Genomic DNA, 27,734 nt, shown 5'->3' on the forward strand with positions numbered 1-27,734 from the left:
GGATCCTATGTTTGCCCTGTAGTCTGCCTCTGAGAGAGAGTATTTACGTTCATTGAGCCAACATGCCAGGCGCCTATGCCTATCCATCATTGTTTTGGTGTATCAATGCTATGATTATGGTATAAACAATATATACATGTTTGGATGGAACAAAAGCACCCATAATGAGTTGGACAGACTACAAAACACACCTGTTGCTTTCTTTACTGTAAAGTTTGCAGTGTGTAACTGAGGATTCTCAGCCTGGTGGCCGGGAATATTCAAAGCATGTGAATCTATGATTGATCCATTGCTTAAGAAATCTGTGTGATAAGAATGTCTTGTCTATTTGTGAACATGACAGATGTTTGCTGTAAGAGCAAACCTTGGGCATAGCAGAAATATAGTTAAGATTTTCAGTTAGAATATGAACACACTAGAAGAGAGAGTAAAGGAGATGATTTTCTTAATAGCATTTTTTGACAGTGGGTTCCATGGCACAATTGAAAAACATCCTAATAAACGTGTATCCAAAACATAGGACGCAGAAAGGGAATTTTAGTGCTCCTGCAGCATTCAATGTGATGCAAAGGTTGAACCAAGTCATCTTGCATGTTTGCTGAAAAAAACTGGCTTGCTGATTAGTGTACTGTGACTTGGGATAGAATTTGTGGTGATTGTTTGGACCAACGGAAGGCACATTTCTATAGATAGGGCACGATAACTGAACAACCCCATAGGAGTTTTCCTGTCTTAATGTAAAGAAAGATCTTTCCAGAGCTAACAGGACTCTGAATAAAAAAGACTCTTGAAATAGATTTTAAAATGTCTGTATTTTTATTAAGATACTGATACAACTGCAACATACTCGCTTTCTCAAAATGAACAACCCTCTTGCCCTCAAAATGGATGGCCTTTTTAATACATGATTCACCAGGCTTGAAGCCACAAGTCAGCTACAATGCCTTTTGCAAACAGGAGAGGTCACATCTGCTTCGCGATGAGAGGAGAATACCACAAGCACCCAATGTTGAGTTAAAAACAGCACAAATGTATTCATTCATAAACAATTCTGTGGCTTTTGAACAGAAGATGCTCAAATTCAGAACACAACATTAGATAAGAACATATACAATGCAACTCAGTGTATAGCCTCATTTCGTTTAATTATGGCCTGTACACATTTCTAAAATTCGCATAGGAAAAGATGTAAATGAAAATGAACTAGGCGCACACATATGACAACAAGAACGTCTCCAAAATACTTTGAATAATCCTTTTTGTCTGGGCAAGTATTTGATTTGGGGCAAAATGCTTGCCCCGTTCTTGGGCCCAGAACTGATCCCTTTCTGGGAAGGTTTGTAAAGCTTCTGACAGGAAATTATCCCCCTCCAAACAAGTTAGGTGGAATTGTTCCTTGGCCATGTACACACTGTCATGGTAAAAAAAAAGGTGTTTGCCATTTCCAAATGAAATTGTGATATACAACACATACCTGAGCATATGCAAAACTGCGGTATCCCATTTGCTAACTGTGTAATGAATTTCTAACGTATATTCAAATAGTGAATATCCTTTCCAATTCCACCAGCCGTATATATCTATTTCTCACAAAGCTACAGCAGGACTCTGCCCAGTGAGAGTAGTACAACTGTTCTAGGTTTGCTCCCAGCATTCATACAGGCAGCAGTTGCATCTGTAAAAGCAGAACGTTTATTGTACTACTTCGGACATTTTTCACCAGCCAGTGTCCTACAAATTAAACATTATTTGCTGTGGCTACCACGCAGACAAGTGAACTACTCTAAATGTGGAACAAGAGCTACACAATTCTTAATTCGGCGTTGTCCTTGACCAGCACAGTTATTTGCTGCCTACAGAAACAATGTTGCACAAAATTGTTTTTTTGGAGAATAATAACTTTGACCCCGCAAGGACAATCTATGGCACTTGTAAGCAACGGACAAATATTTACATACATTATATATGTGCTTCTAACATTGTAGTGCAAACCGAAATGGGACGACAGCTCATGAGGTAAGGGTGAGTCCGAATGGTTAGACTTCAATCTCAACTCCATGTCACAATGAAAAAGTGTAGGCAAGAAGGTTTTTACCGCTTTCGAGCTCACAGTGAATATTTTAAATGAGTGATCTTTGAGCAGCATCCGTTGAGCGGCCCGACGCCTACCCTTCGAAAATCTTTCCTAAATCCCACTCTTCACCCTCTTTTCTTTTTAACCAGGCTTGTAGTCCAGTGATCCTAACCGGATGCAGATTTGAACGTCTTGGAAAGGGATACGTTAGCTTTTGCTTAAAGGTATGGTAACTGTACACATTCACCAATACTACTAGAAACACAATGAATAAAAATACACAAACCACAGACAAAAGTCCAGCTGATAAATACAGTCGATACAATATATAGATACTTTTAGATTGGTTTTACATTTTTTACAGTGTCACCATTTATACCATCATAAAGTACAAGATACAGAGACATTTAGATACCAGTAATTATCAGGGTGCTTATTGCTTATGTCAGCAAGCAGCAAATAAGGGCACAGGATTTTGAACTGAAGAGAACTACTTCCTATTACCAGTTTAAGGAAAAAAGACATTGCATTTCACAAAGCACTGCTTTCTCATCTAGTGTCTAGATTCCAGTGCAGTATATATCAGACCAGTAAACACAACTATATTATATTGGCGTCTTATGTTGAATTAGCCTACATATGTTGTCTATCTAGCAAAAAATCTGCATTGTACAATGAAATGGACACCTACTATGTTTACAATATCCGTTTGCTGAGCACAGAAGAATGTGCGTATATAGATAATATACAGAAAGAGGGAATCGTGGATAGTACTGGAGATAAAATGCTTAGTTACTTCATGGAACAGACTGAATCATGCCCTTCGAGTCCTGCCACTGGAGTGATGTGGGGTTGGGGGTAATATTGAATTACTGCTTTTCATATCCATTCTGCTCTGTGAAGAAAACTGATGACCATTGACTGTTTTTTTTCTTGACCTACGTAAGGGCCATTGACTGAAGAGTAACGCTTTTGTTGAATCTATGCGGCTAAGAGAATGTACAAGATTAAATGCCTTTTATTGTTTAGTATCAGAGAGCCTTATTACGAGGTTGGCGGTAACCCGCCGGTGCTACCGGCGGGTTTCCAACGACCCCGTAATACCGATTCTGCCACCTGATATCCCGGTGCCACTAAGATATTACAAGTCCCGGCGGCACGGGATGACAGGTGGCGGGAACTGGAAGTTCCCATTCCCGTGGAGTCCCATAGGGTCTCCATGGGAATGGGGAGACGGAATCACTGGCACTGGTGCCAACGGTGACAGTGCTTCTGTGAAAATCATGCCTGCAGGAAGCAGTGGTCCCAGCAGGCATTCTCATAGTGTGGCGGTCCGGAAAGGGTGCTGGTACGTTGCTAGCAGCACCGTTATTTCTGGACCACCAGACTTATGAGGCCTAATGTCTTTTAAAAGGTGGCTACGCATTAAACAATGAGGTCAATCAACACTTCATCCTGCTATTGTCATACTACCTTCGTTTCTACAAATGTTTAAAATGTAGAGCCCTTTTGTCAATTATAAGTATTTTATTAGATTAATATTGTATTCTACATGATTGATGCCAATTTTAGGAGAACCAATCCCCTATACAGATTTCAGACTGAGGAAGAGGAGAGACAAAATGAATAGTCCTAGCTGGATGACTGCCCACTATCCAGAAAAATGGCTAACCGCTGCTTCAACATATACCCCTCATGACCCCCCACAAATGCTTGCTTTCTTTGCAGCTAGTCCTTTCTCCTCTTCTTCTTTTTTGTGGTATCAGCAGGGATGTATGTTATGCTATGATGCAACTGCTGTATTGTCTAGTCCGCACTGCGAATTCTTAATACACACGCCAACACAGAGGTAACTAAGAGCACTGCAATTATGTGCAGGTGGTCTTCCTTGCAAATGGGGCAACTTTATTAGTGACAATACATTTGGCATAAAGTGTGTTCATTTTCAAGGAGCATTTTTTATTAAAATGTGTGAAAGGAAATCATGTTTTCAGGAAGGTAACAGTGATTCCTATATTATCCAGCAGGGAATATGCGCAAGGTTATTAAACTGTAAAATCTTTCCTTGCGGTCACATAGAGACTTTGTGTAAGGATTCGAATAGCATTTCAATCTGGAGAGAACGCCTGTGCAGGAGACCTTCTTTACAGGTGTTACTTTTTCCTTATTTCTAAGATGCAATCTTATCTTAATTTTCTTTCTTCTTCATGATCCTGATAGTTGATATGCTACATTTCTGCAACAGAGTGTGGCCCTAGTGGCAGGGGCTAGATTTCAGCTGATCATAGAACAGGTTGTGTATCCTCTGCATAGTAAACTCAGTGATAAACTGATGACAAACAATTGAGTCATCGCATTCTAAGAAGACCGGGGACATACACGTTTCAGGCAGAATGTGTCTTCTTGGTATGACCGTCGAATGCGTAGTGGTCTCACACAGAACATCCTTAAAAAGAATGCATCAGAAATTGGCGATATCTTCTGGTCTACAGAGCAACATGGGCACATTGCTAACATTTGCTGAGAATGCATCTTTGAAAAGAAAATATTTCAAGATGTATATTATGAATACTTTTTGAGCTTGTCAAACGCATCACAGGGGCCCTCTGCTAAATTACAATAAGACCAATAGGTCCCTTTTTTTGGCAAACAATAGAGCGTTGCTTTCATTGGTGTGTAAGCACATTGAGCCAGCCACGCTTGGATTGAACGCAAGATTGTAGGCACAATTGAGCAATATACACTAGTGTAGGTGGGCTCCTTCAACTAATTTGGAGCTTCTAAGTTGTGAACATGTACAGTTAAAGGCTCGCAGGTAAATAACATGCATATACATTAGACCCTAGTTTGCGTCCCTATTATTGCTACTTACAGAACAGTTCTTGTAACGACACCTCTTGAACAGCAGCACAGGTATAATAGTCTCTGCCTCCCCGGGGAGGCGGTGTGAGCTGGTGGATAAGGCACTGAGTTACTAGGATTCAAGAATTGATTCCCACTAACATGGCACGTGATCATTATCACACCATCCAATGTCCTTGCACATACGTTAAATCAGAGAGAAGTAGTAATTGCTTACAAACTCGGCTTGTTAAAACAAAGTGCTCCACAACAAAATCCTTTCTCTGGCACTATTTGTTTATTGCTGACACAGGACAAGAACATTTCTTCATTTGATTCCAGACCTTGATATTCTACCTTGGATGATACCTTTTCAAAAAATGAAATAGTGTGGCACGAAAATGTAATTTACTATTTAAGGCGTTCTGTCAAAGCACTCCTTAATTCCAAGCAATCACTTTGATTTTGGTCCACTGCAATGACTGACTAGCAACCCACTGTAGCTAAATAGGCAATTTTAAAGTGGGCGAATGATAACCACCTCTGGTTCGTCAACATGCCTTGAAGAGGATGGAAAATGGATGCAGAGCACGACTATGCCCTCTGTGGAGGTGTAAGGGCCTACTAGGCCAGACTAGAGAACCATGCGCCACCAAGCTGAGCAGGCACCATGAAACACAGAGAAGAACTCTTACATGTGTGTGTTTGTCTAAGGATGAACACTATATGTATGATGGAAGTAAATAGTAATACAAACTCTATTAACATCCCTCCTCTCTTCCATGGAGTGCTTAGGCACTTTCCCAGGTCTGCCGGATAGGTCACATGTGACAGCCTGATGGGGTTGTTTCTTGGGCCCTGAAAATAAAGGGGACGATGGATGCTTTCCCAGTCTTTCATCCTAACAATCATAACAAAGGGCAACAACATAGCAGGATGGCTTCTCATTCAATCCCAAAACAAGAAAGACCAAAAGAAAGTTGCTAGGGTTTCGGCAGTCTGGCAATCTGGACTCCCTCCCAGCAATCCTTGGGAGATTTCTGTCACTCACAATGTGGGAAGTTTAAATGTGCCTTGAAATATTTGCCTGTTTTCCGAGGTCCTCTAGTTTTTCAACAAATTCTCAGTAGGATCATGTTCCAGGAATGACACTGTGCCTCCATCCTGCTTTGGATGATTCCTTGGATCAGACTGGGGCACACCACGGCATGGGGTGCAGTTTTTCTAGGTGTTGTCTAGGGAGTCTCTCCGTGATTCATATCCACCCTCGCTCACTAGCCTCTTTGCAGCTCTGCATTGATCTCGTTTCTTGGGTGCCCTCCTCCATTGCCCTGTCTCTGCTGCTGGGACGAGCCTCACTCTTAGCTTCCATTACCCTCTCGTTACCTCTCTACATATGTGATTGTTGATCCACCCTTCTTCCACTGTGGACCATAAGGTGTGTAATGAACCCGGGGTCCTTTCTTCTTTGATCTAATCTTCCACTTTCTCCTGTATCTCAACCACCTCATCCTTCTGTTCTAGTACCACATCCTACGATATATTCCAACTTCTACTTCCTCTTTATCTCTTGCCACCTCCTCAGTTTGTCTCATCACCACTTCCTGACATCTCACTTCCTTCTTTTGGTCTCTCACAAGCTCCTCCTGATGTCTCATTACCTGTCCGTTCTGATAACTCACCACTTTCTTTGGGTGCCTCACCTCACCAAAGTCTCCTTATTTGCTTCCTCGCCTAATATCCCAACCTCCTCTCCATTCCTCTCTCTCTCTGCCTCCTCCTCTACTTGACACCTTAACATCCTTTCCCCTTTCTCCAGTTCAAATCTTTTCCGTCAGCCATGTTCACACCAGCCAACTCCAATGTGTCATGATCACTTCCAGAATGCTCCTTCTCCTGGTCCCCACTCATCCTGGACACTCACACGCCTCTGTCAACGGCCATACTTTTCCTGTCTGCCCATATCTCCACTGTCTCAACACTTGCAGGTGTGTGATTATTTTTCTTAGCAAATGTGACTGGTTTGTCTGAATTGCCAGCTGGCACACTGACCACAATGCCTCCTTTGTGGATCAGTGGGTGGAGACGATATGTCGGGCCGGTACCATCTTGGCATCCTTGTGCGTACGTCCACGCTGTGGATCAGGCGGCTCCTGTCTCGTCCACCATTCCTTGTTCTCACATACAGGTTTCCCTTAGCCAGGTTTGCTCGAGTCATTCTTCCACAAGACATGTTGCCCAACCACAGAGTGTTTGATGTCTCCATACTGCTCAATACTTGTTGGTGGCGCCCAGTTACATGCTCTGCCCTTTTAAGGGATTCCTAACTAACCGCTACAATTTCCTGCCATGTGATCAGGGAATAGTGGGGTAGACCACAGAATCCTCCTCTCATCGCCCCCAGGGTCCTGCATCACTTAGCAGAAGGCGATACTCGGCCCCCATGGTCACCCCATTCCTTGCCCTTACAGCAAGGCGGGGATCTTTGTCACACATCTTAAACTGAAAAGCCATCTTCAAAGCGTATCCAGTGCTTGATCACTCACCTAAGTATCCCTTATGGATAGTGAAAGGACATTTAACCCTGTATTAGCTCACATAGGTGCCTAACTGAACAACCCTATATCCTGAGCAGCTTATTGGCTGCTTTGTCTTGCTCCCGCCTCTGCCTTCCCATTGTACCTCTCTTTACTTGCCTGCTTCCTCTTCTGACCCACAAGTGCCATCTTCTGTTCTGCTGACTCCATATTCTCAGCAGTGCATGGTTTCTTGGGCCAGCTATGGAAATGGGAAAGGAACTCCTCTGGGAGCTCCTGCCATTTCCCTGGCAGCCATCTTGTCTGTAGTTTTATTTCAGTGCAAGTTTTTCTTCAGTAAAAAAAAAAATTCAAACATTAGCAAAACTGGATGTTGCCTGGCATTGTTAATCGTAACAACGCGCCTTAGGTAGCGTGATTTACCAGGGTCGTTACCACCTGTGCCACAGTTAAAAACTCGGGCAGTGGACCATTACTACGTACTACTTGGTGCTACCTGTAATTGATATCTTTTTTGCCTAAGATTTTGCAAAACCATTTAACAGGCCTATCAAGCATTTCGTCTTTGCATTAACAGGGTCCTCGTGTTGAGCAAAACAAGTCTTTTCATATTGTAAAAAATGCACCATGACGTTTTTCAGTTAATGTGCCTTACTCTTTTTGAAGCATATTAAGAACCTACTTGCAGTCTGCGGTCTCTGTGGATTGGAGACTTTCCCCCCTGCATGGTAATTCTTCTGGAATGTAGCTACTACCCCGTCTATTGACCTCAGTTTGGGTGCAAACAGGCTCTTGACACCCTACTCCGTCAGTGGGTACCCTAGTGAACTAGGAGGGCATTTCGGGTCCCTGCATCTAGGAATACCGTCTGCCATGGAGAAGAGAAAAGCTGCTTTCATTTCTTTTCCTACTCGTGTATTAAAGAAATGGTTGTTAAAAGATACTCGCTGGGCTTAGTGAAAGGAAAGTAGTAATCAAAACGTGCAAGCAAGCAGGAACCTACAAACTGACCTCGCACCTTCCGCATGTGACCCAGAAACTCCACGTGCCACAAACGTCCGTGGGCAAATATCCAAACCGGAAACGGAGTTTAAACACCTTTTTAAGAGCGCGCCTAAACCTTCTTCATACCAACGAAATCTTGGCCATCCGTGGCCTGGCGAGCTCAAACAAATGCAGATTCTGCAAAAATCCTAATGAGGTCGAAACAACGAGGCACCTCCTCCTATCATGCCCAGGAGTGGAAAACATCAGGCAACCCTACTTGAAGCCTATTTTAGCCTCAGCCTACATTTTTGACGAAGATGTCTGGTGGTCAAGACTAATCGCAGGCCAAAAGACAGCGTGGGTGACGGGCACAGCGAAAACAATTAACTTAATCTTGGCTACGGCAGACAAAGAAAAGTAGATAAAAGGACAGAAAAGTAAAACGAAAATTCTTGTACAAACCTTGAGGATTAATTAAGTATAAAATAAAATAAAAAAGTAGTAATATTTGATTGCACATTTTTGTTTCGTTTAACAATACTTTAACAAAAAAGAGACTGTTTCTCGCACCTTATTCCATGAATCAACTGTATGCAAGGCAACCACCAACTGAGTGTTCCGTTGGAGTTCCCAGGCAACCTAGAACATGCTAGAACGCCCCACTAACATAGCATACTGTCGCTCGCAAATCATTTGCATAATCCAGAGGGTACGCTGTTCTACAGTGAGGGCACAGGCTGGAAAGATGACTCGCCTTCAGTTACCTGTTACTTGAAAACATGTAGTTGTGTCAACGTGGGTGGTGACACGTGAGACGCGTGTCACCAAGTTAATAAAAGGCACGCACAGAGTGGAATTAAAGGGTTAAGAAATGAAAAAATAAACACCAGTGAAGAAAACGGATAAGAGCTGGAAGACCGTTATGGGGCATGACCTAAAAGTTAAAAGAAAAAAAAAGTTGACAAAATGACAATGTTAAATTGACCTTATTACCAAAAACGTTTTTCAGGGAGATGTTTTCCCATGGACCTGTTCCACACCAGAGACAGTGTGAGGTAGAAAAGAAGGCATTGTTAAGTTGAGCACAAGGGTGGACCGAATGTCAGCCCTGAACTCTCCGGAGAAGGCTTGGAAAAGGACATGAATAGGAGAGGTGCAACGTGACCGATTTCAGGTGAGTGCTGAGGTAAAGAGTACATGACAGATTGGAATCCCAGTTAGGATCTCCTTAGATTCTCTCTTGGTGGGTGGGGAGAATCTAATCACAATGTCAGGAAAACTGACATTATGTGGGCTGATGTATAGTGAACAAGGTCCTCAGAGTGGGAGAAACTCCTTAATTTAGGCAAGGCTGAGGCCCCAAGAAATGGGGTAGACATCACTGTGCAGAGAAAATAGACGAGATGTTTGTTAGAAGCCTATGCAGACAAAACTCATCCTGCTTGCGGCCTGAAGGGTGGTATAGGTGGGAGAACTTGGTACATCCTGCACCCAAGGTGATCCATGTGGCACTAAACGTACATGCCTGACTGTAGAATGTGGTTGAAGCAAGTGCTGATGGGTATAGAGGCCACGGGTCACTGTGTTTAGGGAATGCCTTCACAGGTGTCCTCAGGTTTCTATCCAAGAGTGTTGCCCCACATGCAGCAGATGGCGAGAGCTGTATGGACCTCTCTAATGCCCTTCCCTGGCCAGTAGGGGATTATTTATTTGATCCAGAGCACGGATGGTCACCCAGGACTAGGTTGGACCTCGTGGGTTAGGAGTCTAGTTCTTGGGAAATATGTTCCTGCCTCCCTGTTTCCTCATTGTGTGGATTAGATGCTACCTTGCACACCGAGACCTGGCACTCTAGTCAGTGTGTTGCAGGATGTAGGCGGGGCTGTGACTTTCCACCAGTGGGTTTCTCAGGATCAGTAACTTATTTCCAACCGATGAGCATATAAAGGTGAGTTGATACCAAGGTTGGGTGGCCTCTTACTCCTCATGATGACAAACCGCAATGAATTGGATCCATAATTACTTGTACATATGTTGCTGTACTATTATTATGTTTGTGTCAGAGAATAAAGACAAGCAACCTCTGTTTGTGGTGTGCCTGATTGGTGTGCCTGATTGGTGTGCCTGATTGGTGGCTGTTATTCACAGCAGAGCGTAGTTTGGGTCCTTTTGCCTGTAAATTAATAGGTGGAGGAACCTTTTTCACAGTAATGACAACCCACGTTCTGGGCTTCTCATTTCCCATCTGGCAGTGTGGAGATGCCAATGAACTCAGACGCACCCCGATCTCCTGTTTGAGAGGTAGCAAAACCACTCGGGACGCTTATAGCCTGGGTTTGCAGTACAAAGGATGACACACTAAAAAAGGGCGATTGCACAAGCTTTCCCCTTTATCATAAGATTGATGCAACCACTAGGTGACATCAAGTGCTCAGCGCCACCCTTAAAAGAATACATGCAAAAGCACTTATCTTAATTGAAAAACACACTTTATATGTTTGTAAGAAGTACTCTATTCTTATAGCCTAACCTATTTTCCTTGCCCAATTAATTTGCCTGTACTTGTCTCCGATCAAAAAGGACCACATATTGTTTAAAAAAAGATAAACTCATAGAATGACCTTGCTATACTGAGACGATATCAACAAGGTTTCGGCTGTGAGCTGTAACAGCGAGGCAGCCTTCTTCAGTGTTTCTTATATTGAAATGTAGTACCATGTATAGGGTCCACGAGACATTCTAGTGGTGGGGGAACAGTCCCACTGTTTCATGCCACATAATCTAATACGGGCAAGTCAATTGTCACGCTATTTAGAATAGACTGAGCCTTTGAAGCCTGAGCCTTAGCCAACCACTTCTCGGATAAAGGGAGAGTGCAGTCTTTTGTCATTCAGAGGCAGCATTACTTTTGGCAGATTGGATGGCCCTGAAAGCAAAGAGAGGGAAACAGGTGGGGGAGACTGTATTGCAGTGACAGTACAATACAGAAGGGAGGGGACTTTTCCATGGACTCAGGGAGCAATGGAAAGTGAGTCAAAGAAGCAGAAGGCATAGAAGTGATATGAAATGTATCTATACCAGGTGCCCCAATATAGCTGCAAAGTTCCCACCACGAGAGTGCAGCATCATTAGTGCACTCAAGGGCTCTGCCCACGAAGGCACCATGTCGACCTGAAAAAGTTTAAACTGTCCAAATGGCTCCTGAGAACCCACATCTAGCTGAAAAAAAGATCTTAGACTTAAATCACAAGTTCTGTCAATTGTCTTAGCCATTCTGGTATCTCATGCACATATTTCAGTTCTTGGCCTTTTATGTCCTTGTTTTTGGTTCAGAAAGTCCGGCCACCCTAACTATGGGGGTCATTCTGAGTCGGGCGGTAGGGGTGCCGGTAATCCCTACCGCCCGATTCCGAGGTCCGCTAACAGGAACCGCAAGGGACGTGTGGTCGGGCCACACGTCCCTTACGGCTACCATTAGGGGACCGGGCCGCTAATTATGGGCCTGCGATTAGCAGGCCCGTAAATAGCGCCTTCCCCATTCCCATTGGGCACTATGGGTGCTCAAATGGGAATGGGGAATGGTTGGTGCAATGGGGATTTACCGGTCCCGTCAGGGTCGGACTAGGCCGGTAAGTCCCCATTGCACCAAACCGGACACAGTCACGGTATGGGAGGCAGCCATGGAGCTAATAGCTCCATGGCTACCACCATACTCCTAATGACCCCCAATGTGTCAAGATGGACCTAAGAGTGAACATACGTTGTTCTGCTCATATAAAATACATACCCGGAGAGCCGCATTATGGCACTCTTGTGGACATTATGTAGGCATTTTTCATGCCAAATAACCAAGCCTGTCAGAAAAGGAGCAGGCATGGCACCGCGCACCCCACTGGCATGGAATTAATTTCTTGAGGCTACTGATGTATGTATAGCTTGTCCTTGAGGACTGAACATTACCCTACACCGGCAGGCACGAGTATTTTTACATTCATGTTATTTGAATAGATGAAATATACTTGGCCAAAGGAATGCTCTGTCTTTTATGAGACCCCCAGGGGACTCCCATGCTGCTGCTTCTAAGAGGGTGTTGTGATGTATTGTCTAAATGGGTTGCAATACACAATAGTCTTAAATACCAATTAAACCTTCGGTTTGAGATAGCTGTGCTTTTGTAATGCATTCAAAGGATAGTCTTTATGGAAAACGTAATGAAAAATACCTCCTGTAGATCATGCACGTCCCGAGAATTGAATATACTCGTTCGAATGTGCGTCAAGCAGTGGGGCCTAATAGCTGTACTCACGTATGGGAGTGGTGAGTGGGTTCAGCCACTTCCAGCCAGTGACTGGGGTGCCATTCACAGTCACCGAGCTCTCCTGTGATACTGCTCCCAGCCTACGCAGCCATTGTCGAAATCTGTGACGTATTGGGTTTTTGGGATATGACCTCATGCAAACAGCACAAAGAATGTGTTGGTTGCACCCAACGAGTATGACGCGTACCTTACATACTCATGGAAAAATCTTTGGTGCAAATGTAAGCACTGAAAACTTGAATAGTTCACAATCCTTTCGGAGTTGAGTAAGTCTTAACATCCCTTTTATTTTAATACCCTAAGTAAAAAGCGCAGCACAAGCACGATCTTGACAAGCATGCGCACTATTAGCAACAGACCGCCACGTCACTCCCATCTGACGTCCCCAGCAGCTTTGCTCATATAATTGAGGGCAAGGCAGCAGACATCATCTGGCAGTGGAAGACCACGCTCAGGTCCCAAATGTACTTTATGACAGAATAGGAGCCCTGCAGAAAATAATGCCGTCAAACTTTAAATAAACCCATTCAATGGTGATAAGGCCCCTTCACAACACAAAACCAGGGGAAACATGGGAAACGTTCTGGCCAGGTCATTTCACTATGAGACTGCAAGTGTCTTCTGATCATGCAGTAGGAAGTCAGGTCACCAAATGAGAACATTCATCAGGAAATATCAACCCTGAATGGAAAAAGTATACATTAACACCACTAGCAGCCCTAAATTGCCTTCCAGTCGCTTTTACTCCCTGAAACGGACAAATACTCCCAACAAAAGGCCAAAGAACATGGAGCAATACGCTCCTAACACAAATAGCACAAGAGACACGCAGGACACCGACCCCTGCTTCCACTCACAGAACTCCACAGATGTGTTTAGAACAATGCTACCAGTGGCACAGGAATGAGAACTAATAGTATTACTGACCTAAAGGGAAGCTTATAGGTGAAAATACACCTTTTATGCATATATTATAAAATGGTATCTGAGAGTGAAAATATATTTTTATTTGCCAACAACTACCCCAATTGGTAATGGAAAATCCTTTTTTTAGTCGCAAAAAACCCACCATTGTACAACACTTTTCAAAACTAGGGAGTAAAATACCTCCACTTCAAAATCTTATATGTTAATTGATTACCAGCGTTACAACCATGTGTTCTTTGAGTCGTATATTTAATACATTGCTCATTGTGAAATAGTATTGATTATTGATAAAGCTCCTTGCCTATTCACGCTGAAATAATGCTTGTTATTGTCAAACGCATGAAGAAGAAAGATTGAGTTAGCCGTGTAAAATATGGACCTATGACCTGCAGACTGCACCCCGATCTATCCAGCACGCGCCGAACCCCTGAGCTAACTGGCCGACTCCATGAAAAGGCTTAACATTTTACTTGGAAGGACTTGCAACGGAAATTACGTTTCTAGTACGTTTTTCCAGCCTGGCCTTCTAACTCCCTTACTGATTTCATATTGAAACTATCACAAACTCCAAGTAAAAATGATGATCTTGGAAGTATATTTTACAGTGTGCAACTAAAATGTACATTTTCCATTGGAGAAAAACATGAATCAAAGTGGAAAAACGCGAACGTCACTTGATTCCAAGGAATTAGTGAAGCATTTTATTATTAGTATGAAAAGAAATATTCTTGTTATTTTACGGTGAAATACACTATTCAAACCATACTCTGCACACCTACAGAAATATTACTCTACTGGTAAGTGTAGCAAGAATGTAAATTGGAGAGCCTACTTACCTTAACAGGAACTCGATTGAAAATTGATCAATGCGCATACTTGGTTTTCTTTTTACTTACACATTATGGACAATTTTGCTGTATTTTTTATTTTTATTTGGTAGAATATTTCAATACTGCTCCAGAACCGTAATCCGTTTCTCAATAATAATTAAAGATTTACTAAGATTCTACATTAAAGAGGACTATATATCTCTATGGTTACTATTTTGGACTAAGCAGCTTCTTGGCATTTGTAAGAAAATAGCATTTCTGGATATCTATAGGGTAAGAAACCTGTGGAAACCTATTAAGGTCCTCTATAATGCATGCTATTTTGACTTGGGATTGGTGGAGAGTGGATCTATAGGCTAAAATGTTTTTTGAACCAGGAGGTGAGGGATCCAATCCCGCTATTTCTGCTTAACCAATGAAGGCGCTCTTGGGCAAATCACTTCATGTTCCTGTCCCTCTGTTCCATCTTCTAACATTGATGGTTATTAAACAATAAGTAAGTGCCTAAAACAAAGAGTGCCCTTTCAATCCGGGATACTTTTGCACAGTGGTCGAAGTGAACGGGAGCGGTCGGGAGCGGTGTTCCTCTACTTTTTAAAATTACCTTTTACAGCTCCTATACTTTTATTTTAAAAAGAAACCATTCTGGAATGGTTTTGTTTTAAGATAAAAGTGTAGGAAGAAGTTGAAACCTTCACTTTCAGTGCACTGCACTGAACTTTCCCTTAAACTGCAGGTGTAAGAGTTTGGGGGGTGTATTGTGGGTGGGAGGGGTTGTGGCAATGGGGTTTGTGGGGAGCAGGTCAGCAGGGAACATAGTTCCACTGCTTCTTTTCGTACACTTCGACCACTGCTTTTGCGGAGATGATTTCTTGTTGCAAATCGAAAGTAGCCAGATGACAAACAACAAAGTAGTTTAGTAATCAAGATTGACTAATCATTCCCAACGTTCTTCATGGCACAGCTATATGTTTGGGTCAGGTCTGACAATAATTCATTAATTTTAATAACTATTTTATTTATTTTTTATATGGACATCTATATATTGTTGCGGTGCTCTGATGCAGGCTTGGGGAAATGACTGCATGAGTATGGAACCTCTGCCGCACCGTTGCCATTTCTGAATAAACCGAATAGGCAATAATGGAATTCTTGTAGCCAGTTACTCACCTATGGCCTGTTCTTTTCCTTTTCACAATGCCACGGGCTGCCCAGGGATATTGCACTTTTCACAATTCCGAACATATTTGTGACTAAAAGGACAAATAGCCAGGTTTTGCTTCACTGTAGAACATACCAGCTTCCTCATCGGTCAGTCATTCAAATGGTATGTTTTGAAGTCCTCTAGATTGTTGGTACCGGACTGAAGATGTAATATAGCAACAATCATTACACAGATTAATTCTTTAATTTAACTTCAATGTCAGTCTTCCAGCTATCCCATTTTTCATCCCATTCATTCTTCATAATGAATCACAATTGTCTCTTCTGTAACAAGTGTACTCTTGTGTTACACTCCACTGACTCTCATGGTTTCCATGCAAATAGAAGTTGTTACACATATGATTTGTTGTGCTTGAAACAGACACATTGCATAGTTGTTTATCATTTGCTCTAAAAGGTTGTATTTTAACATGAGACGTTGGGAGCATCCAATCGGGTGTAAGGAAGTGTAAATCATAGCATTCATTGGTAATGATTGTACTGGTCTGATTTAGCAGTCAATACAATCCCATACTTGTGATCATAAAAAATGTTTTAAAGGATACAATATGTTTTATAATCCTCCTAAGAAATTTCCCATGCCAGAGTTCTAAAAAAGACAATAAAAATAAAGTTATTTAGTGGGGGTCTTTAGAGAACTGTAGCTGTGACAATGTTGACTATGCACTGTAGTCTTTCTAGAGGCTATAATCAAAATGATAAACTCGTAGGCCATAATGCCTTTCATCAGATTACTTTTATCACCACTTTTTTATTTTTATAACCGGGACCAGAGAAATGTACCACAGCGCATCTGGGAACATACTTATCCCGCTAAAAGGGTAGACCAATGTTGTAAAATGGAGTTATCTTGGTACATGTGTGGATCTAGAGTGGTATTGTAGGAGGAGATCAAAGGAGAAGCTGTTGTAATTTAGATGCTGAACGATGGGTTTCAGTGATCACCCTAGTACAGCTGGGTTTAGTTTTTCAATTAATTTAAAATGAGTCATATCAAAGTGAAACTCTCTCTCCTCATGCCTAAATTAATCATTTTACATCTGCATACAATTTCCAGAACGGTAGTGCCTAGACAGTAAGATGAATATGTAATTTGTCTGAGATATTTGTGATTATTTCAGTCAAATCAGTATTCAGCTGCTATGGAATTCTGTGCTATGGCTCAGAGATTTCCTATTATGCTGCAAACTATGTTATTATCGCTTTGGAGCAGAAAGAAAAAAAAAATACCTGTTGCACATTTTACCTAAGGTTGGGGCAGGGGGAGGTTCCATTATTCCATTATTTTCCTGATGTGAGTATTTTGACTGGTTCAGTGAAGGCAGCACCCCTTTCAGGAATTAAGTGTGCCGACAGCGGTGGCAAATGTTTGCATCACAGCAGGTCTTAGAGAAAAGGACCCTAACACTTTGTGCTTTCTCACACAATCAGCAAAAGATTAAAAGTGTTGATTCTCGACAGTGTACTGTACAGATTGAGCACAGACTTTTTCGTTTTTCTCTATACTATTGATTTAGCATATCTCATGAATGTGGTTTCTTTGGAGGACATTTTGTCAGAGGTTGAGGGAGTGGAGAAGGCCCCAATAGGGAACGTACTGTGGCAGGGTCAGTTTATATCATTTGTTAATATCTCTCCCTTGCAAGCAGTAGACAGGGCCCTGAATCAGAAATTCTCTGCTTTGTCCCAGACTATACATTCTTCTGTTTCTCAGGCCCTGGTTGTCAGGATTCCCAGCATGCCCCGTCCCGTGCTAGCCAGACTCCTGGGGCGGGGGAATGCAATGTGGGGTCAGGGTGTGGTTCCACGGTCCCATTCAAGAGGAAACACCCAAAACAGGTGACGCCCTGTGGTGGTTGTCCCCAGAGCAGGGTTGGCACTGGGACCGTCCATGGTAGAATTGCTACAAGCTATCACTAGTTCTGCTGTCCTGGAGGAGGTCCAGCCACAGGGCAAGAGAGCTAGCATTTCTGCTCTGCACCCTTTACTAGAGGACCCAGACATAGACCCCTCACTACCCTTATTAACAGGTTCATTGGAGCATTCAGGGCCCTGCATATGCAATTTAAATCTGCAAGACCCAAGTGAGGGTGCTTCTGGGCTCCAGGATTCGGTAGGAAATCCTATGTTCCACCCAAATGTAATCACACATCACAATTCCAGTTAAAGGGTCCCAGACTACAAGGGAATTCCCTAGTCGTAAGATGGATCAATCAGCCATAAACTAAATGAAGCCTGAATGCCCCAGGCCTTCCATGCCACATAATATGGCTTCTAATCCAGTGACTGACCTAACATTTTTCTTTTTTACAGATATGGGAGTCATATACCCAAAGTGATAGACAAGGCATGGCAATCCTGTTAGGACAGATTACTTAATACTGTGGGACCCCTGGTTAGAATCCTGGCTATGGCTGAGGAGGTCAAGGAAGAAGGGGATCTGCTGGATCCAGTAGAAATCAGAAACTGGCCCAAATAATAGATTTGGGGGGCTGCAAATGCTTCTAGGATGTAGGAGAGGAGGAAAGGCTCTTGCTTAGGTTTAACGCAAAGCTAGGGGACATGGAGGATTCCAAGGGGCAGAGGATTGTGGGGCTCTCTTATTTGGGGATGATTTCATGAAGGAGCTAGGCAAGTGTGTTAACACCTTTACTTCAATGGAGAAAGCCCAGGCATCCTTGAAAAATATTTTTCCCCACAGGTTTCTTCAGCGCTCATCCGTAGTAGGGGCAGGTTGGCTGGCTGAGGTGCTCACGTCTCAGGCCCCACCACCTCCAAGCAAACATAGTTTGAACTCCACAGACCGAAGCAGTCCTCCTTCCACCAGAGAGCCTGGGTTGCAGAGTAGCATTTGCCCAGGATCGGTATCCCTTTTCCTCATATTTTAGAAGTCTAGTGGGTGGGCAGTTGAAATTCTTTATGCAAAACCAGTTGGAGAACTGAAGGCTCTTGGAAAACAAGCAAACTACACCTACTGGAGTTTGCAGAGTTTCCCCGGCAGGGATATCTCGGGAGGGTGGGCTTTTTTCAAAAGGGAGCTTCATTTGAACATTCAGGAGGCGTGGAGCCTTTTTGGGAAACAAGCAATAGAAAAAGAAGTTTTTTACCTGCATGGCTTCCTCGGCAATATATTCTTAGTAAAGAGAAAGGTCAAAGATTTGAGGCCGACAATAAAGTTAAGATAATTTAACCAGTTTATAGTCTACTGGTACTTCAAGGTGGAGACAATTTCCACACTCAAGGAAATATTGAGGCCCAGAAATTGGTTTATGAGATTGGACGTTGAGGATGCCTACATCAAGGTCCCCATCTTTAAGGCTCACAGACCATTTTCACAGCTTCTGTTGGAAGGAAAGTGTTACCAGTCTTGTGTCTGTCCGTTTGGTCTCTCCTCAGCACACTGGTGCTTCACCAGGTGACTCAGACCTGTAGCAGAGCTTCCTCAGAGCCAAGATGTCAGTTTATTTATCCGTGCAATATCCTACTTTTGACCAATGCCGTTCAGACCACACAGGTCCACACCAGGTTGACTGTGCACCTCCTCCTGTCCTTGTGGTTTGTCATAAACCTACAAATACCATGGCTGGTTCCCTCTCCGAAGATGCTGTTTTTGGGGTTTCTGATAGACTCCACATCGGCTACTCTGTTTTCCTCCCAGAAACCTTTAAGACTGAGGGTCCTACATAGAAACTTTTATATGACTGTCAGTAGTGCCGATCAGACATTTGGCGTAATAGGGCTTCTCTCGTCCTCCATTCAGGCTATTTCCCAGGCTCACCACGTTACAGAGGCTGAAGATGCCAGCATTTCAAGCAGCCCTAGGTAGCGCAGCTTGGATCCCACTCTCCACTGATGCAAAAGAAGAATTTAACTGAGGGGCAAGGCATCTGTATGCCTTGAATGGAAAGGCAATCTTCACCACCTACCCAGTCTACAGCATAAGTCAAATGGCGTGGGGTGCCAAGTGTGGCACAACTGTGACTGGAGGGCTATGGTCTCTTCAGGAATCATCTTGGCATATATATTGGAGATGCGTGCAGGTTCTTTTGCAAACGGGTGCTTTGCAGACCCTTTTTGACAGTGCATGGTACATCACCTCATGGACAACGCAGCTGCGGTCCTGTACATGAACAAACCAGGGGAGACCTGGTCTTGGTCTCTTTCAGATTTGGTGGATCCGTCCTGGGATTTCTGCATTAAGTATTGCATCCGGGTGCAGGTAGAATGTCTTCTGCAGTCTTTCAATCTGGTGGCAAACTGGTGCTTCTGCCATTGGACGTATTCAAGAAACTTGATGCTGCACCTCCCTTTCCTTCTTTTGATTCATAGTTTGTTGGGGGCAGTCAGGCCAGACATGTTCACCTGACATCTGAACACACAGGCACACTTTTTCTGCTGGAGACCAGACCCACTTGGCAGGGTGGTGGATGCATTCTATCAGCCATCTGGAGCGGGGAAGCACTATGCTTTACCTCCTTTCACTTTGATCGCCTGCATGCCCATCTGCATGGCACTGCACATGGCCATTGTCCCGCCAGCACTTCTGGGTTCCCACTACTGTTAGCAGACCCGTTTCAGAACCCACGCCCATTGGTGCTAGAGGGGTCTTTGCAGCTGTTAGCGTGGCTAGTGTTGGGGACCGATAGACTCCCCAGGTATTTCAGACACAACTGCATCACTCATGCTACATTCCTTGGCGCCCAGAATAAGCAAGGCTTAGGACTCAGCCTGGAAAGCACGGGTTTGCTGGTGCATTGCAAGGAATGTGGATCCAGATTATGTCAGAGTAACTCAGATGGTACAGTTTTTGTTGACCTTGTTCTCTGCATTCTCCTATCACACCATCAATACTTACAGATCTGCTTTATTAGCTGGACATGCTGTGGGGGAAGGTTTTCCAGGGGGGAGCACCCATTGCTTTGAAGATTGTTGAAGGAGATTCGGGTCTCTCAGCTTCCCCCCCCCCCCCGCCTCCAGCTATTTTTGTCTGTGGGATATTAACATTGATTAGTCTATTTTCGGGGATTGTCTCTCCAATTCTGACCTTTCTTTGCAGGCATTTTCGGCCAAATTGGTGATGCTAATCTGTTTGGTGTTCTTCAGGAGAAAGGAGGATGTCAGGGTTTTGGATCTCTTTGGGGAGATGTTCCTATACTGAGGGTGTCAGGTCAGGTTAGATTCGAACCACAGGACTAAATCCATGTCCAGCGTCATCTCTTTTCCGTTGTTTCTGGATTTGCCCCGGCTGCGTGTGGTTCAATGTCTCCACTCTTATGAAGCTACAACTGGGGCCCTTTGCCAAATGGCAGATCAGATATTTATTTATTTCCCTTGACCATTTTGGCCAATATCATCAATCCATGCTTGAAGCAAGACCCAGCTCCCCCACCTGGCCAATGTGAGGGATATTTCACTGTTCGGGGCTCCTTTAGCCAGAGAAACCTTGGCTTCTTAAAGCCTTTTGTTCAGGGGATAGGCTTGAAATATTTCTGCATGTAGGATATTATAAAGCATGGACATTTGATCATCTTTATGAAAATCCTTTTCTGCCCGTTGCCCGCAACATGTTAGTCAGCTTTGAACATGCATACATGGAAGACACTGTGCCATGCCACAGAATGTAAGATTGTTCCTCGCTTGTGACAGAGAGTCGGGATTCTATTAATGGCACGGAAGTGAGTATTATCCCGCCCGTGCTTCCCTCACTCATGAAGTTTCATTGTGTCTTCCAGCAGATTCAGGACAATTGGGTTACTAAGGAATATCCAGGGCCATCTTGGTGGTCACGCTGGTAGTGGACTATGTTGGCGTTGTTTTTCTTTTGACCTCAGAGATCTTTGGAGGCATGAACTAATGTCGCAAAAGAAAAGAGTAAGGACTGCCAATACTTAGGATATTTATGGGATTTGACGTTTGATGATTGGTGGCTGGTTGTCACATGATAAAGGGATTGTGGGTTTTGTAATTTTCTTCTTTTTTATATTTTCTTACTGCTATGAATATAATCGTTTTCTGCAAAATACTCGCTTCTAAGCCATTAATTGAATCCTGACTCCATTCCAATCTATGAGCAATCAACACTATATTTCATTTTGGTGATTTTATAATGTCCCTGCTGAAACCCTACTGACATTTAACATTGTAGTCTTCCAAAGCGGTGGAACGGTTTGAAATGTCTGTGTGTGTGTGTATGTATGTGTGTGTATTGAGGTTGTTCTTAATATTATAACACACTTCAATGGTAGTATCAGCGATTTTGGACATTATTTGTGGTGGTTTTGCATTTACATAAGACACTGAAAACACCCAAATCTGGCAATGTGTAGAAAAATATGTTTCTATTTCTTGGGGACTTTAGTAAAATGAATTTGCGGCCATAGTAGCAGTCCCTGTTGTGAATAACTGGTTAATCACGACATGTTGACACTGTTTCCTTTTTCGTCAAACTTCTGTGCATGGGCTCTAAAAGGTCTTAGGTTTCTGCAGGATTAGTTGCTTAATGCGCACACCGTGCAATTCATTCATGCAGATCATCCCTTTTCACCTGACCTATCATGTTCCTATTGCGATTAAGCCCAGACTACATTACCGGCAACATCTCACTTGCATTTAGTGAATTTATATTTTGCAAAAGCGACCATGTTTTTGGTTAAAGCTACTAAATGGGATCAGCTTTGGGTAGCAAGTCGAACTGATCAATTTAGCCACAAAACATTTTGAGACGTTCATAAAACAAAATGGTTGTTGTACTCAAAATACCACATAGGGTCCACCTTTGACTCTGTAAACCTGGTTTACAAGAGAGAGAGGTGGGTGACGTTGGCTGCTCAGAAGGCCTGCATGCGCTCTTACCTGTTATTACGTGTTGCTCTTTGCAGCTTAGACCTTAAGGGAGTGGCAAAGGCAAGTCAAACAACATAGAAGGGTTTGAAGCAATGGCTTTGAGAGGATACAGGGGTTCCCTTTGTACAATGTATGCAACCTCCCAAGAGCCTCTGTCTGCCTCGCTGACCGCTTGGGTAATGGAATGAGCACAGGCTGTCTAGACAGACCAGTGTGCTGTTATTGAAAATGGTTTATAGTTAAAGTTTCGAATACATAGTTTTGAAATGCAATACTTTCAAAACAAAAGGATCGAAGAAAAAAAAATCAAATGCTGGATTTGGGGGGGGGGGTGGTCGCCCCGCAAACCCCTGTTTTTTGTGGGAAAACCACTAATTTTTCCTATACGAAACCCCCAAAAAAGACATTAAAAAAAGCATTCACAATTTTTTTCTATCCTTTTGTTTCAAAAGTATTGCATTTCGAAACTATGTATTCGAAACTTTGACTGGACACCATTGAAAATAGTAGCTGTTACATAAAGAGGATAACGCATAGGCTGGTTTTTATATTTGGAAAGGGCACTTTAAATCTGGTAGTGGAAACTTGGTTCCTTGGTTCTACAATAGTTCTAGCAACACACTATGTAGGCCATCAAATACCACTAACCAAACACGTCTTTACAACTTTGAACGTTCACAAATTAAGTTTTGCGTTGCTGGAATTTTCTGCAAGGAATCCCAAAGATGGGCAGCCTGTACTGAGATGGCTCTGGCCTGTGTATATCCCAGATGAAGGAAGGAAGCTGTGGCCACTGGTGCAGATTTCGAAGGAGAGCAGAGACTGTTATTTAGATGATACTATGGAAATGTGCCTATTGAGAATGATGGAACCATGCATAGAATACTTTTAAAATCGAGATCAGCATTTAATTCGGCCATCAGTAATTGAAGCGATTTTGTACAATGCATTCACCTCCTCTTAACACTAAAATGTGTCACTGGAAAACCATGTCTCTCATGGTTAAAAATCAAGAAAATAACGTATTCCTTGCACTGTAAATTAGTTAGAATGCAGCTGAGTCCCACAAAATAAATTTGGTCCAGCTGGTCACATAATCAGTGTCCTTGACTCACCCTCCGGACAGTCTATCACAGCACCCATCCACTAACCAGATCTCCATCGGTGGCTAGGAGGAACTTAGCCACCCCCTCCCTACATTCGTGCTGGCTAAAATGCAGACGTGCATTCTAAAAGTCCTCCTTTCAATTCTCATTACCTCAGACTTCCGTCCACCAAGGGCGTACCACCTACAGTGCTTTGAGGCCATACCAATGGCATTAGGTGCTATAAAAATGCCATATAACAACAAAAACTGTTTAGTTGGGTCAGCCTAGTGCAAAGCTGTGTCAGTGTCCAATGCCTACTCCAGGAATATTATCCTTTTTGTGACCCTCTTTATTGAAAGATCAATTTATTTCCAGCTATGTGGTCCATCAATAGGCATACTACTATTTGACAAGGAAAATAAATTAATGCACATGCAATAAATGGGGCAATGATCCTTTTCTAAGGGAAAAAAGTCAACCTGAGCTCAACGAAACAGGAAATGCCTCAGCTCTAGAGAGTGATTTTAAGTAATTTCACTACCCATTGATGTAAGGCTAGAGACATCAGGGGCGCCGAGTACGTGGGAGCTACGAGACCTGGGCATCCCCCCGGGAAAAGCTATTTTCATGAACGTCCCTACTCTTAGAATGGAACGTTTTTCTTTTTTTTTTACGTCACCCCCTTCCCCCGGGACATGGCAACTGAGGTTTAGCAAGGAAAAACAGCCTCGGTGGAAAGTTTGGCACACAATACCCTACCAAGTTTTGAGAATGAATGCTTTTAAAGAAATCCACCTCCCAAACAGTTCCTGCAATGGCTACATCCTATTTCTCTATCATTGGCTAAAGGACCAGATATCAGACGTAAGCATAAGCTGCAACTCGAGTAGGAGGCAATATACAACCACTCCCCCTCTTGCCCACCGCGTGCTGGTGTTTTTAGGACGTGTCGCGTTATCAGTCTGGTAACTGTAAGCCTCCTCCCTGAATAATATGCTCTGATCACTAATACTGGGTGGCTGATTGGCTGAGACATATTAACAGAGCACTGAAAATAAACCTAGTCGGCTATCCGCCACTGTTACAAAAATGTTTTTGGGCCGCCAAATGCACCTTTTATTTTCTTCCTTTTTCATGCCTTATAGACTCCACCCCGGGGATTTCTAGGAATGACCATCCCCTGCCTATATACATATAAAACAGTTTTGAGCTTTTCAGTAAACCAAAACATAGTGATGTACAGAATGCCCACCTTGTTTCTAGCAAGAATCACAGCGATCCTTTGTTATGTCTGGCAATATCTAACCTAGTTTGCTAACGCACTACAGTAAATGACGCAAGAGACATTGATTCTATATGTTACAGCTCCTATGGAAACATGGGGAAGGTATACAGCTGCTTTGTTTCAGAAGGGGGACCACTGCTGTGTTCTCACAATACCCTTTAGGACTAGTTTGCTTCTGTGGCATACTGCTTCTTAACAACGCCCTATTTTTTGTACCGCTCCGGACAAACCTTGCCAGTATGCATCCTGCCTTACGGGAGGGCCCTTGAGGAAGGAGAAGTGCTTGTAACTTTGGTTTGACCTTAGTCCCTCGCCGCCTCTTTGGATAATTCAAATGCACAAGGGGGAAATTTGAAGCCCGTTTCCTTAGCATTTCAATCTGTTCATCTGGCAAGCCCCAATGGAATGAAGGTGAACAGTTGTTTCTATAAATAGGACACAGATTTGTGTTTTCAAGGATCCCCCTGACACCTTTCTGTCCATAAACTGAAGATCTTTCTGGTGACTGCTCCATTAAGATCTTGTTAACCAAATGTACTTTCTTTGGTATACCAGAAGAAAACACTTGGATGGATGGCAAACTTTTGGCACTCCTGGGATTGCTTGCTCCTGCTTGCATTAGATCTAAATAGCCTTTGTCTTCAATGAGATTCACTTCTGGCCCTAGATTTAGGCTAGTTCTATCCGTGAAAGAATTCTCCCGGGCGTCGTAGCCTAGATCGGCAGGTGCAGAGCACTGATGCAGTGGCCTTGTTGCTTTGCAGTCTCCATGGTTCTCCTTATCGTCTCCATTGTCCTCTTGACCTCCTTCAAAAGAGTTCTCCGTCCAGTTTGACTCTTGACTGACATTTTCCATGCTAATCAGATCCCTGAGAAATACCACAATGACTGTGATATTGTCACTAGATCCGGCATCACGGGCAGATGCCACTAACTTGTGTGCAACCATACTGCTATCCCCGTTATTCTCTTTGAGGTGGTCAGACACGACCTTCACAGCCTCGTCGGGGCTCATGGTGTCATAAAAGCCATCACACGCAAGAATGAGGTAGTCTTCAGACCCATCCAGAACTATGGAGGTAGAGTCAGCTTCTCCGCAGATGTATGGCTTGTGCTCTGCATCGCCTGTGGATTCAAAAACAAGCAACAGCAGAAACGTCATTTTTTTATAATGCTGGGATGTGGTCAAACATTTTTAATTTGATGTAACAATAAACACAACACATTGATAAATACATTCAACAACGTATGTCCAACGAAACGGAAGTATGTTATCCCAAGAAGTCAATAAGCAACTGTCATGTTTGTAATGGTTCCTCTGGCATGTCTATAAATTCAACCACTATATCCGAGGCCAACTGCCAAGTCCTTGAATCAGGAACCAAGAACGGTTCACCGTCCATAAGAAAAGGGAACAGGCTGCAAATGACATCTCATTAAAGTACATAGTATAGATAATCTATAAGTGCAATTTTACCCAAGCACCCTGTACAGAAGTTCCACCTGCAATGTATGAGCTTCATTACCAAGGTTGAACTTAAGACAAGGCCTAGCAAGGTTACAGTAGTAATCCACAAGGCAATGTATTCTACATTGATAATGTGAAAGCTCTTTCACAGGAACCAAAGAAGGAGTCTCTTACAGTTGGACTCTGTTTACAACTAGAGTGGTCACAGAAGCCAACCACACATGCAAGAATTGCTCAACATTCAAACCATATTTCAACAGATGTCCAAAAATGTGAAAACAATTATATTATTTTAAGTTACAAAGCTTTTATACTGAACCAGTGGCGGTCTCACAGCACCACGGCTTGTCTACAAGTTGGTGTATTGTGCTCTTGCCCAGAACATCCAGACCTTAATCTGGGGAAGAAACTGAGCAGGAGGAGGGAAATCGTTAGGAAAAGGGGTGTGGGTGTGACAAAAAAGAGGGACGTTGAAAAAGAAAGGTGCAATTTATTGAAAACGTAGGTGCGTATAGTTCCAATTACCTTGGACCTTTGATCAGGACTGCAGAAAGTAAAAAGGTATATTAAATGTGACGGTAGTAATGGGACCGGTTACGTGAGGCAGTTTTCAAAGAGCAATAGGTAATTAATACTTAGTAGTATCGGCTATGGTATGGACTTGAGATGTGATCAAGCAGGCCCTTGAAGGTTGATGGCTTTTTGCCAAGGTTTACCTTAAATCTCCCACAGGGCTATAACCAAAACGTTAACTCTGGGACTACAAAAGCCTGGAGGGCAAGAGGGGCCTCGTCAAGAGTAGACTGTGTATAAGGTTAATGTTGGTGGATAAAAACATCGAGGGGAAGGGCTGGTCTAGGCTAGACGACTGATAATTTGAGTATATAGTAAAGCCTGGCACTCTTTAGTGTGAGTGTTTCTATTGGTTAAATTGAGCCAACAATTAAGTTAATCAAGCAAATTTCTAGCGATTTACTGAAGCCAAGTAGTCTAGGCAACCAGTGACCCTCATGAGCCTGTTGTGGACCAGATTCTCGAAGGAAGTGATCAGGTTTGGTGATTCAAATAGCACTGTTCCTGAGGTACACAGTACATGTACTTGGAGGGAGACGTTAATACTTAAATTGGTCACAGAACTAAAAACAATAACTCCAACAATTAATATGAATACATAGGCCATGGTAAGACTGCAGAGCCTAGTTAGGGGACTGTGAATATGTGTAGAGACCACTAATCTTAGCAAGGGTATTGGAATGCCCTGTCGTTTCTCAAGCGTAGTGTCTCAAATGCTTTGGGTTCAGCTCAATTGTAA

At 43.1% G+C, this 27,734-nt stretch overlaps 1 protein-coding gene across 1 annotated transcript in view; it reads right to left on the reverse strand.

Annotated features, from left to right (window-relative positions):
* Positions 1 to 793: 793 nt before the first annotated feature.
* PPM1E (protein phosphatase, Mg2+/Mn2+ dependent 1E) overlaps positions 794 to 27,734 on the reverse strand; it is a 1,271,820-nt gene continuing 1,244,879 nt past the window's right edge. The window contains exon 7 of the mRNA XM_069615159.1: positions 794 to 26,079. Within this exon, the coding sequence (XP_069471260.1) occupies positions 25,022 to 26,079 (1,058 nt within the window). The 3' untranslated portion in view covers positions 794 to 25,021. The remainder of the gene's footprint in view (positions 26,080 to 27,734) is intronic.

This window comes from Ambystoma mexicanum, chromosome 9, assembly GCF_040938575.1.
Source record: "Ambystoma mexicanum isolate Mex_15411 chromosome 9, UKY_AmexF1_1, whole genome shotgun sequence".
NCBI classification, from domain to species: domain Eukaryota; kingdom Metazoa; phylum Chordata; class Amphibia; order Caudata; family Ambystomatidae; genus Ambystoma; species Ambystoma mexicanum.